The following is a 13,475-nucleotide window of genomic DNA, read 5'->3' on the forward strand; positions in this document are numbered from 1 at the left end:
AAATTAGTTCATGATCTCCCTTTCTTGAACATCACGGTCCTCCCTCCTTCCCATCTGTCTGCCCAGGTCACTACCATAGTGCTAGCTGTGGCTCTAAGGTGTACAATCCAGACATCAAAACCTGCTGTTGCGGGAAGCTGTCCAATAAGGTGCTTGGAGTAAACCTGGTGAGTCCAATAGACCTAAGGCCTACAGCTAATGCCTAGTTCACTGATCCTCCGCCACTACATTATGTTCAGTTCTCCTCATGTCAGTCAAAGTCAAGTAAAACAGCTTAATCATCCATCTACCTGTTGAGTTGTTGTTGGTCGAGGCATAAAGACAATGCAGTTAAAGTATTTGTCTAAAATGGCCGAAATATCTCAAAGTGGCAATGTAAGACAAGGCTGACACTATAAGTTTTCAACAGACCGATTTAAATCCACTCAGAATGTTTAGACAGGGCCCCATTGGGAAGTGGGTGTCCCATACTCATTGCCAATGTTCTAGAGTGCTGTCTATCAAGGAGAAAATCCGCCCCGTGATTTCTTTTTTTTTTTTTTTTTTTTTTACCTTTATTTAACCAGGCAAGTCAGTTAAGAACACATTCTTATTTTCAATGACGAACAGTGGGTTAACTGCCTGTTCAGGGGCAGAATGACAGATTTGTACCTTGTCAGCTCGGGGGTTTGAACTCGCAACCTTCCGGTTACTAGTCCAACGCTCTAACCACTAGGCTACCCTGCCGCCCCAGTAACAATAACTATTTATGGTGTTTGCTTTACTTGGGCTCCGTTTGCTTTACTTGGTACCATGTCAGTTCTGACAGCACATTTAGTTCTGTAAGCCCCACCCTGCAACCAGTTGAGAGTAGAGCAGCTCCTCTTTTGTGTGAGAGTGTGTCAGATGACAGATAACTAGAGGTCTCTTTTCTAACGCTTAGCACTCTGTTGGTAGAGGATGAGTGCACAGGTCCCTTGGTAAGAAAGTTAGACTCTCTTTTATAGCATGTGAACTTTTGTGATTGTGTTTGAGTTTTGGGTATGTGCATGCCACGGTGTGTCTGCATGTCTGTTATTCATGTTGTGTGTGTGTGTTGTTACCCTGCTAACTGGTGTGTCTCTCTCCCAGTGCTGCGGTACAACTCCGTATGGTGTAGAGGACCGAAGGGTGCTGTGCTGTAAACAGACCTTGCACCATGTGGTGGTGGATGGGTACCAGTGCTCCCCAGGTGGCCTCTTGTATCGGCCATCCCATGAGATAGTGTGTGGCTCACAAGTTCATCGGAGCGATCCAGGCAAACATTGCTGTGGGGAGGAGACATACTACCCTCAATATGAAATCTGCTGCAACGGACACAAGTGAGTTGCACTGTAGTGTGGAAACTGTAGGGAGTTGAACCTAGTCAGGTAAGTTTATCCCAAAGATGTGGGGTTATCACTGTCTGCAAGCACAGTTCAGAGTGCCTAAGGGCTAATAATTAGATCACTTCATCTTCAGCAGAATGTATCCAGCCTCCCTGTCTAAGTGTTTTTATTTATAGTTGACTCGGCAAGTCAGTTAAGAACAAATACTTATTTGCAATGATGGCCTACCCTGGCCAAACCTGGACGAGGCTGGGCCAATTGTGCGCCGCCCTATGGGACTCCCAATCACTGCCGGGTTGTGATTCAGCCTGGAATCGAACTGGGGTCTGTAGTGACGCTTCTAGCACTGAGATGCAGTGCCTTAGACCACTGCGCCACTCGGGAGCCCAAATAGAAGATGCAATGTCTTGAAAATGTGTGCCGTGCGTGCTTGCACTATAACTAACTGTGTCAAATATTTTCCCACACACCGTCTGAGACTTGGTGTGCATCTTTGTATGTTTATGTCTGAGAGACATTGATGCATGCAATTCTGATAAAATAACATACCCACATTCCCAGTCCCACTACCTCAGATGTTGGAGAATTCTTAATGGAATGCACCATGTCTTCCAAACTCCCAGACATATTTCAACAGGGTGTCAACCGCAGAAGCCACAGGTCTAAGGGTATCCTCCCTTTCTTTCCTTCACTTCACCTTTTCCAGCCAGTGGCATTCAGACAGTTAGACAGCCAGACTGGAGAGGTGGTATGTCTGCTTTTGGGTGCCGTTTAATATTAGAGGGGATGATTTATTTTTATTTTTATGAACATGGTGGTGGTGTAAAGAACTTAAGTAAAAATACTTGAAAGTACTACTTAAGTAGTTTTTTTGAGTATCTGTACTTTACTTTACTATTTATATTTTTGACAACTTTTACTTTTACTTCACTACATTCCTAAAGACAATTATGTACTTTTTACTCCATTCATTTTCCCTGACACCCAAAAGCATTTGATACATTTTGAATGCTTAGCAGGACAGGAAAATGGTTCAATTCACACACTCAAAAGAACATCCCTGGTCATCCCTACTGCCTCTTATCTGGCGGACTCACAAAAGACATTTGTAAATAATGTCTGAGCGTTGGAGTGTGCCCCTAGCTATCCCTAAAAAAAAAAAACACGACAATTGTGCCGTCTGGTTTGCTTAATGTAAGGAATTTTTTATTATTTATACTTGTACTTATACCTTTGATACTTAAGTACATTTTAGCAATTACATTTACTTTTAATACTTAAGTATGTTTAAAACCAAATACTTTTAGACTTTTACTCAAGTAGTATTTTATTGGGTGACTTTCACTTTTACTTGAGTCATTTTCTATTAAGGTATCTTTACTTTTACTCAAGTATGACAATTGGATACTTCTTCCACCACTGCTTATTTCTATGACAGCATATTGGATGACTGTCATTCATATTCCACCCAGCTCAATGTAACATCGATGGTTTAAGGCTAGAACATGATTCTCAAATTTGCCCTATACCCATCATGAGGTTGCTAAAACCTAACCTACAAATGAAAGTTTATAATGTAGGGGCACAAGTCGAGAGACAAATTGGAGTAATCAGGGTGAGTAATCTCTTGCCTCCATCAAGATGACCTGTGGTGTAATCATTAGTACAAACAGTTGCAAAACATTCCATTTAAATGTGGAAAATGAATTGTATCATTCAAGTTAGGAGTGTCCTGAAGTTGATGGGTTTATCGATCCCCTCGCCACTCTTGAAGTCACATTTTGAGTTTCAGGTATCATAGTAAGATTCTGTATTGTCTTTAACCCTTTGACACATACAAACACACTTGTGTGATCAATATACAGTGGTACCTGTAGCGTAAGCTCAAACCGGTGTGATTTGAACTCTTATTTAAAACGTCCAGTTACGATTGACGCAACAGTCAGCATTTAAGCTGGCTACACTGTTTTTTTTTTCACCAAAACATTTTGCACAGTCTTTACAACGTTATGTCCTCAACATGACCAGTTTATTTTTGGATGCAATTTTCAGACATTCACAGAAGTAGCTACAGCATATCAAAATTCTTATCCAAACCGGAAAATGTAGATTACATTAGTCATAGTGCTGAGGAAGAGTGATCTAACATAAGCGGTCATATTTTGCTAACTCCTGGCTGATAAAAAGCATAATATGAATTAGCTAATTGCAATTACTATTTACAATTTATCACATCACGGGTGAGCTCACCATTGATCTAAATATACTTTCTATATATACAAAAGCATGTGGATACACCTTTAAATTAATAGAGTTGGCTATTTCAGCCACACGCTTTGCTGACTGGTGTATAAACTCGAGCACACAGCCATTCAAACTCCCTAGACAAACATTGGCAGTAGAATGGCCTTACTGAAAAGCTCACTGACTTTTAACGTGGCACTGTCATAGGATGCCACATTTCCAACAAGTCAGTTTCGTCAAATATCTGCTCTGCTAGAGTGGAAACATCTAGGAGCAACAACGGCTCAGTCACGAAGTGGTAGGCCACACAATCTCACAGAATGGGACTGCCGAATGTAGAATAGTGCGTAAAAATCACCTGCCCTAAGTTGCAACACTCACTATTGAGTTCCAAACTGCCTCTCGAAGCAACGTCAGCACAAGAACTGTTCGTCAGGAGCTTCATGAAATGGGTTTCCATGGCCGAACAGCCGCACACAAGCCTAAGATCACCACACACAATGCCAAGTGTCGGCTGGAGTGGTGTAAAGCTTGCCGCCATTGAACTCTGGAGCAGTGGAAACAGGTTCTCTGGAATGATGAATCACACTTCACTATCTGTCAGTCTGATGGATGAATCTGGGTTTGGTGGATGCCAGGAGAACGCTACCTGCCCCAAGGCATAGTGGCAACTGTAAAGTTTGGTGGATATGGAATAATGGTCTGGGTCTGTTTTTCATGGTTCGTGCTAGGCTCCTTAGTTCCAGTAAAGGGATATCTTAACACTACAGCATGCCCTGTAAACAAAGTGAGGTCCATACAGAAATGGATTGTTGAAATTGGTGTGGAAGAACTTGACTGGCCTGCACAGAGACCTGACCTCAACCCCATCGAACACCTTTGGAATGAATTGGAACGCCGACTGCGAGCCAGGCCTAATCGCCCAACATCAGTGCCCGACCTCACTAATGCTCTTGTGGCTGAATGGAAGCAAGTCCCCGCAGCAAAGTTCCAACATCTAGTGGAAAGCCTTCCCAGAAGAGTGAAGGATGTTATAGCAGCAAGATGGGACCAACTCCATGTTAATGCCAATGATTTTGGAATGGGATGTTAGACAAGCAGGTGTCTACATACTTTTGGTAATGTAGTGCATGTGTCCGTTACAATCTATACAAGAATCGGAATGCATGACTTGTCACCAGTACTTGAAAACGTGAATAAAACAGTAAAAACATTATGCTCCATACATGCGGTGTCCTACAGCAGAAATTACAACATAATATACAGAAACTATCATGATAACGTAATAAGGCACTTACTTTGATAGGAACGCACACATGTCCGAAGTTATTATTAGTAAGGAAAAAACAAGGAAGGCAATGCGGGCGCCAGCCGGAAAATATGCCAGGTGGGAAATGTTAGTGCAAGTTCTGTTCTGACTGGAGTTGCGCAAATGTCTACTTACTTGATGTGGGGAAGTGGTCTCTCGTCAAAGAGAGAACTTTGTCGACATAGTAATACCTCCAAAAAAAAGTCTGCAACAGTGAAATGGGCTACTTATATGTAAATGAATGAGGATGCGGAACACACCTCAATTCAAAATGTTGTTGGAATATAAAAGTTGTTAGAAAATAATTTGGAATTGACAGGTTGCAACATAGCCTATAGATAATTAGCAGGCAGCGTGGGTCAACAATCACATTTGGGAATAAAATGGGTGCATTCTGGACATAAAAACACTCATGCTGGGGTGGCCATAAGAGATATTTGGAACACATTTGTGAAAAGGTTGAGGGATGCAGTAAGATATTTTAGGAAGGAGTGGTCAGTTTGCAGATTGAGTCAGTGCAGTATATACAGAGTTTTATTCCATCTTTCCAGTTTTGTAGTATCATTTTTTTGTGTGAAGGGAAGGTAATATAGAGTTTATTTGTTGAGGGGTATTTTTAATGGACAATTCACCAAGGAGGGAGAGGGCAGGGGAGACAAGGATGCTGAGGCCAAGGGTCTTAGACAGCTTTCTCATGTCCCCTGACCAGAATGATTGTATAGGTGTGCAGGCCCGAAAGGCATGGGATTGACTGTGATTGGGGCAGAGCTTACACTTATTGGTTTCTAAGAACCCCATGAGATGTAATTTACAATTAGTGATATGTGAACAGCAAAGAACTTCGTACTGTATGAGTTGGGTTCTCGAATTGCCAGTCATAGAAAATTTATTTTTTACAGATTGTTTGAGAAAGCTTACATTTTTGAAAAAGCGAGGATAGATGATTTTTGTAATGATTGATATAAAAGGTTCTTTCCTGCTTCTCTTAACTGAAGATTTTGAAAATGGTATTTGTTTGGAATATTATATACACTGAACAAAGATAAAAATGCAACAATTTCTATGAGTTTACTGAGTTACAGTTCCTATAAGGAAATCAGTCCATTGAAATAAATTCATTAGGCCATAATCTATGGATGTCTGGGAATACAGATATGCATTAGTTGGTCACAGATACCTTTGAAAAAATCAGGGGTGTGGATCAGAAAACCAGTCAGTATTTGGTGTGATCACCATTTGCCTCATGCATCGCGACACGTCTCTTTCACATAGAGTTGATCAGGCTGTAGATTGTGGCCTCTGGAATGTTTTCCCACTCAAATCGCTTTGCGAAGTTGGTGGGAACTGGAACAAGCTGTCGTACACGTTGATCCAGAGCATCCCAAACATGCTCAATGGGTGACATGTCTAGTAAGTATGCAGGTGTTGGAAGAACTGGGACATTTTCAGCTTCCAGGAATTGTGTACAGATCCCTGTGACATGGGGCTGTGCATTATCATGCTGAAACACGAGGGGATGGCGGCAGATGAATGGCACAACAATGGGCCTCAGGATCTCGTCATGGTATCTCTGTGCATTCAAACTGCCATCAATAAAGTGCAATTATGGGCCTCCCGAGTGGCGCAGTGGTCTGTATGTGCCACTAGAGATTCTGGGTTCGAGTCCAGGCTCTGTCCCAGCCGACCGCGACATGGAAACCAATGGGGCGACGCACTATTGGCCGCTCGCCCAATTGGCATGCAAACAGCATGCTCCCTCAATAATTGAGACATCTGTGGCATTGTGGTGTGACAAAACTGCAAATTTTATGGTGGCCTTTTATTGTTCCCATGCTGTTTAATCAGCTTCTTGATATGCCCCACCTGTCAGGTGGATGGATTATCTTGGCAAAGGAGAAATACTCACTACCAGGGGTGTAAATTAATTTGTGCACAACATTTTACAGACATTTCTCGGGATCTTTTATTTCAGCTCATGAAACGTGGGACAAACACTTTACATGTTGCATATATATTATTGTTCAGTATAGTTTGTATGGGTCGTGAACAAGCTGTCTCCAGGTGTTACTCCTCTTTGTTTCCAAATGGGGAATACATTTATTTATTTATTTTGATTTGGAACATGGGGTTATGCCAGATTGGAGTAAGGGGTAAGAAGGGCATCCACCTCCAGGTGTCACTTATTTTCCCCAGTGTATTTATCCCCGTGTTTCCTGACTCTCTGTGCCAGTTTGTCTTGTATGCTTTCAAGTAAACCAGCTTGTTTTTCACGTGCTCCTGTTTTCTATTGTCTGTTTCTAGTCTTCCCGGTTTTGACCTTTGCCTGTTTTTTCTGGACTCCGTACCCACCTGCCTGACTCTTCTGCCTGCCCTGACATCGAGCCTGTCTGCCACTCTTTACCTCTTGCCTACTCCTTTTGGATTATAAACAAAATACAAAGACTCTAACCATCTGCCTCATGTGTCTGCATCTGGGTCTCGCCTTGTGCCCTTATATTGGCAGCGATTACAGCCTCAAGTCTTCTTGGGTGTGACACTACAAGCTTGGCACATCTGATTTGGGGAGTTTCTCCCATTCTTCTCTGCAGATCCTCTCAAGCTCTGTCAGGTTGGATGGGGACTGTCGCTGCACATCAATTTTCAGGTCTCTCCAGAGATGTTCAATCGGGTTCAAGTCTGGGCTCTGGCTGGGCCACTCAAGGATATTCAGAGACTTGTCCCGAAGCCACTCCTGCGTTGTCCTGGCTGTGTGCTTTGGGTCGTTGTCCTGTTGGAAAGTATACCAAAAGGATAAAGTAAACCTCTCTGAAGCAGGTTTTCATCAATGATCTCTCTGTACTTTGCTTCATTCATCTTTCCCTCGATCCTGACTAGACTCCCAGTCCCTGCCTCTGAAAAACATCCCCACAGCATGATGCTGCCGCCATCATGCTTCACCGTAGGGATGGTGCCAGGTTTCCACCAGACGTGGTGCTTGGCATTCAGGCCAAAGAGTTCTTAGTTTCATCAGACCAGAGAATCTTGTTTCTCATAGTCAGAGTCCTTTAGGTGCCTTTTGGCAAACTCCAAGCAGGCTTTCATATGCTTTTTACTGAGGAGTGGCTTCCGTCTGGCCACTCTAGCATAAAAGCCTGATTGGTGGAGTGCTGCATAGATGGGAAAACCTTCCTGAAGGACAACCATCTCCACAGAGGAACTCTGGAGGTCTGTCAGAGCGACCATCGGGTTCTTGGTCACCTCCCTGACCAAGGACCTTCTCCTCTGATTGCTCAGTTTGGCGGGGCGGCCAGCTCTTGGAAGAGTCTTTGTGTTCTAATCTTCTTCCATTTAAGAAGGATGGAGGCCACTGTGTTCTTGAGGACCTTCAATGCTGCAGACATTTTTTGTTACCCTTCCCCAGATCTGTGCGTTGACTCAATCCTGTCTCGGAGCTCTCCGTACAATTCCTTCGATGTCATGGCTTGGTTTTTGCTCTATCATGCACTGTCAACTGTGGGACCTTATATAGACTGGGGTGTGCCTTTCCAAATCATGTCCAATCAATTGAATTTAGAACAGGTGGACTCCAATCAAGTTGTAGAAACATATCAAGGATCATCAATGGAAACTGGATGCTATGTTTCATAGCAAAGGGTCTGAATACTTATGTAAATAAGGTATTTCTGTTTTTGATTTTGTATACATTTGCAAACATTTCTAAAACCCTGTTTTTGCTTTGTCATTATGAGGATGTTTCCTTTATATACAATTTAGAATAAGGCTTCAACGTAACATAATGTGGAAAAAGGAAAGGGGTCTGAACACTTTCCGAATGCATTGTAAATGGTTGAAAGCACAGTAATAACACATGTAGATGACAACTAAACAAAAAATCGGACATGTGGTGGGCCGGGCGCAGTGCACGCTGACACAGTCGCCAGGTGTACGGTGTTTCCTCCGACACGATGCTGCAGCCGGCTTCCGGGTTAAGTGGGCATTGTGTCAAGAAGCAGTGTGGTTTCATTGGGTTGTGTTTTCTGAGGACGCACGGCTCTCGACCTTCGCCTCTCCTGAGTCCTTACGGGAGTTGCAGCGATGAGATAAGACTGTGACTACCAATTGGATACCACGAAATTGGGAAGAAAAAAGGGAAAAAATAAAAAGACAAAAAAAATTCAATAGAATCAAATCCATAACATTTTTAATGATCATTACATATGGTGATCACCCAACAGGACAGCACAATAGCATTAAAGAAAGGCACCAAATTATGAGATGATGTTCTCTTGGTTTTGGGAAGTAAAGTATTTTTTCTCTTCAAAGACACCACAGGTTGAGAAATGTTTCCTGCTGCGGATGGAAGGCCTACGACCCCAGCAGTGGACAGATGAAGTGCTGTGCAGGGACTCTGTACAACCTGCAGGTTCAGGACAGGCTCTCAGGTGAGGCCCAGTGCTGTGGGAGTGTCCTGATGGAGGCCGGCTCCACCCAGACCTGCTGTTCTGCCCCAGGCCTAGACCTGCTCTACCCTACCCAGCCAGGGTTCGCCTGCTGTGGGCACCGCTATGCCAATGCCTCCCTGTGGTCTTGCTGCGCCGGGGTCCTGCACCCAAGGCCTGAACCACACAACACCACCAAGAACGTGATTCCAGGTCAGTGGGAACAGGATACAATCGATCCGTGATTTATGCCGCAGCTTGAGTTGCGTCTGTTTATCTCTGAAAGGTCTCTGAAAGACCAACCTACAAGTCAGACAAGTGATATGAATATTTAATTCTATATCTAGTTCATATAAGATAAAGGGGAAGTCTTCTGATGTGTCCCTGCCTGGAGTCTGTCTCTGTCCATTTGATTAAACTGTTGTTCATTATCCTCAGGACCCAGACTTCTACCACTGGGGGATCTGAAGACTGAAGTCCTGTGTCACAGCAGAGGTAAGGCCTCCAGTTTGAAGCACAAGATGACAGGAAACATTACTCACTACTTTGATCTTTAGTAAAAACAGTGGGAAGCACTAGAATCTTCTTTGACTCTTGGATGTACAGTGGTTTCACAACACGGATCTAAAGTGTGTGTGTGTGTGTCTCAGTTCTGGTAGGGACAGTGGAGAGTGTGTCCATGAATTTGAATGAGTGGTCCATCACGATGGTGAACGCCATGTACATGCAGGCCTCGCGTGGCCATGTCAGCGCCGTGCCTTCTCCTCACTACGTCACATTACCGGACCACTGCAGCTTCCCTGAACTGGTGCCGGGCAACACTTACATCTTGGTGAAAAATTACTTCTCAGACACCATAAGATTCATTTCTGATCTCAGCGATGATTCCTACCCTCTCCGTTCCATCCTTACCATGTGCTGAACCTTTTTCTTGCCCAGAGTAAAGCTCTAAATAATGGTTGAAAGCTTTACAGTGTTTGTTTGCAAGTACATTGTTAACAATCAACGGTGTAATAAAAAGCTCATCTTGGGTTCAGATGGGGTTCGACAAGTAGACAATGTGTGTGAAGTGAATATCACATAGTGCAGGAAAAAAAGCCTATTTTAACCAAGCATTTGTGTAGGTGTATGACTTCACCATGCATCAATTCAGGTGGTTTTGTGGGGAGTGGTTGCCTTTATCCCATCATCATACACGTACCACATAATCTGACACTTGATCACATTTTTGTTTGATTATTTCACTGCCATACTGTGTTTGATCTTGCCTAGCCAACTTGTCTCAAGTCCCATACTTTATTGTGTTATCCTTTCGTAATTATCCTGTTTTTATTCATTTTATTCAGATTTTATGAATTTTATCTTGCTGCTTTTTGTTCCAGGTTGCTCTGCGTGTGCTGAAACATTGATTAATGTGCACTGTCCCTGTAAAAAAATAAAAAAAATAAACTTAATGTGCATGCATGGCTTTTAAGTTTTATGTGTGCTTGTCTTTTTAAATGGTCAAATTAATAAACTAAACTAAAGAATGTTGTTTAAGATTAAAGGATCAACAGGAATTGAAAGGTTGTTACATGCTCACCCACTCCTACAACTTGCCTCTGAGACTTGAATGAAGCAATGCATAAACATCCTAGGGCACTGAGTCTTTGGCTGCATTTATGAGCAAAGTCAAATTATGAATAAAATACTGTAAAACTGATATATACTGAACAAAAATATAAACACAACATGTAAAGTGTTGGTCCCATGCTTTATGAGCTGAAATAAAAGATCCCAGAAATGATTCCATATGCACAAAAAGCTTATTTCTCTCTAATGTTGTCCACAACTTTTGTTTACATCTCCTGTTAATAATCATTTCTCCTTTGCCAAGATAATCCATCCACCTGACAAGTGTGGCACATCAAGAAGTTGATTACACAGTATGATTGTTACACAGGTGCACCTTTTGCTGGGGACAATAAAAGGACACAACACAATGCCACAGATGTCTCAACTTTTGAGGGAGTGCGCAATTGGCATGGTGACTGCAGGAATGTCCATCAGAGATGTTGCCAGATAATTTAATGTTAATTTCTCTACCATAAGCTGCCTCCAGCGTCGTTTTAGAGAATTTGGCAGTACGTCCAACCGGCCTGACAACCGCAAACCATGTGTATGGCATTGTTTGGGCGAACGGTTTGCTGATGTCAACGTGGTGAACAGAGTGCCCCATGGTGACGGTGAGGTTATGGTATGGGCAGTCACAAGCTACGGACAACAAACAAAATTGCATTTTATCAACGGTAATTTGAATTCACAGAGATACCGTGACGAGATCCTGAGGCCCATTGTCGTGCCATTAATCCGCTGCCATCACCTCATGTTTCAGCATGATAATGCACGGCCCTGTCGCAAGGATCTGTACACAATTCCTGGAAGCTGAAAATGTCCCAGTTATTCCATGGCCTGCCGACTCACCAGACATGTCACCCATTGAGCATGTTTGGGATGCTCTGGATCAATGTGTACTACAGCATGTTCCAGTTCAAGCCAATATCCAGCAGCTTCACACAACCACTGAAGAGGAGTGGGACAACATTCCACAGGTCACAATCAACAGCCTGATCAACTCTATATGAAGGAGATGTGTAGTGCTGCATGATGCAAATTGTGGTCACGCCAGATACTGACTGGTTTTCTGTTCCACTCCCTTACTTTTTTTAAAGGTATCTTTGACAAACAGGTCTATATCTTTATCCCCAGTCATATGAAATCCATAGATTAGGGCATGATTACTTTATTTCAATTGATTGGTTTCCTTATATGAACGGCAACTCAGTAAATCTTTGAAATTGTTACTTGTTGCATTTCTGTTTTTGTTCAGTATACTCTATATACATTTTACTTACAGGTGGTCTCAGGAATCAAACCTGCTGTCTTGGCATAGCATGGCCATGCTCTACCAATTTAGCTACAAAGGACCACTCTTGGTAAAAATGAAAGCGAATGCTCATTACGGAGTTGATAACCATCAGATGACGTAATCGAAAGAAGATTACGTTGCCTGAACAAGCACCCTTTTTTAGCCAAGAGCCATGCTTTTCCTCAGGGTACTCCTTCACACACAGAGGTCAAAAAGGCATCTGTGATTTTGAGCCTTTTATCTGAAATCTGTATTTTTTTTTTACATGTATTTTTTACAAAGCACACTTGTCAGAGAGGACAGAGGAACATCAATCAACAGGTTGTACTGCTGACAACGTCTGAACATAAGGGCAATAATGCGCTGCACTTTCAGAAACACTCTGTAGTACAATGGACATGTTTACCATCCTTTTTACATACCACATAAATGGACTGAAATTCACAATCTAAAAGGATAAACATTCATATCGAGAATATTAATTTATCGGACTTACATAGAGACATACTGTGTCCTGACAATACTTGCTTTGTGTGTTTGGTATGCTATGTGACACTACATCACTATTGTTTGACCTCTTAAGGATCTGACCATTTTTGTATATTTTTTTTGTCTAAAATGACATAAACAAATCTAACTGCCTGTAGCTCAGGACCTAAATCAAGGATATGCATATTATTGATACCATTTGAAAGGAAACACTGACACATTTGTGGAAATGTGAAACTATTGTAAGAGAATATAACACATTAGATCTGGTAAAAGATAATGCAAAGAAAAAAAAAACGTTTTTTTGGTTGTTTTTTTGTTCCATTATGTTTGAAATGCAAGAGAAAGGCCAATATATGACTTAGGAATCTAGGCGCAATTTAGATTTGGGCCACTTGTTTCAGCAGTGTATGTGCAAAGTTTTAGACTGATCCAAAGGACCATTGCATTTCTGTTCAAACTGTATCAAGACTGCCCAAAATGTGCCTAATTGGTTTATTAATAAATGTTCAAGTTCATAACTGCGCACTCTCAAACAATAGCATGGTATTCTTTTCTTGGAGAGGGTCATGTTGGGCTTCCTATTGCGATGGTGCCACCGGAGGAGAACACACAACAGCAGGCAACGGGACAACAGCAACCAACCCGAGGGTGGAGGAGAGGAAAGAGACATGGAGGGTGGGAAATATGGGTGGAGGCCCTCTGTGTATTCTGTCACTCTCATACTTTTTGATGCTACACTGGTGTGTGGCGTGTGGTGC

General features: G+C 42.4%; 1 protein-coding gene across 1 annotated transcript in view; it reads left to right on the plus strand.

Annotated features, from left to right (window-relative positions):
- The window catches only part of LOC135551488 (keratin-associated protein 10-4-like), a 37,091-nt gene extending 26,352 nt beyond the window's left edge, over positions 1–10,739 (plus strand). Inside the window, exons 9-13 of the mRNA XM_064982702.1 lie at positions 67–167; positions 1,111–1,340; positions 9,202–9,530; positions 9,756–9,812; positions 9,968–10,739. Of these exons, the coding sequence (XP_064838774.1) occupies positions 67–167; positions 1,111–1,340; positions 9,202–9,530; positions 9,756–9,812; positions 9,968–10,239 (989 nt within the window). The 3' untranslated portion in view covers positions 10,240–10,739. The remainder of the gene's footprint in view (positions 1–66; positions 168–1,110; positions 1,341–9,201; positions 9,531–9,755; positions 9,813–9,967) is intronic.
- Positions 10,740–13,475: the final 2,736 nt, after the last annotated feature.

The sequence above is a fragment of the Oncorhynchus masou genome, chromosome 13, assembly GCF_036934945.1.
Source record: "Oncorhynchus masou masou isolate Uvic2021 chromosome 13, UVic_Omas_1.1, whole genome shotgun sequence".
Taxonomy (NCBI): domain Eukaryota; kingdom Metazoa; phylum Chordata; class Actinopteri; order Salmoniformes; family Salmonidae; genus Oncorhynchus; species Oncorhynchus masou.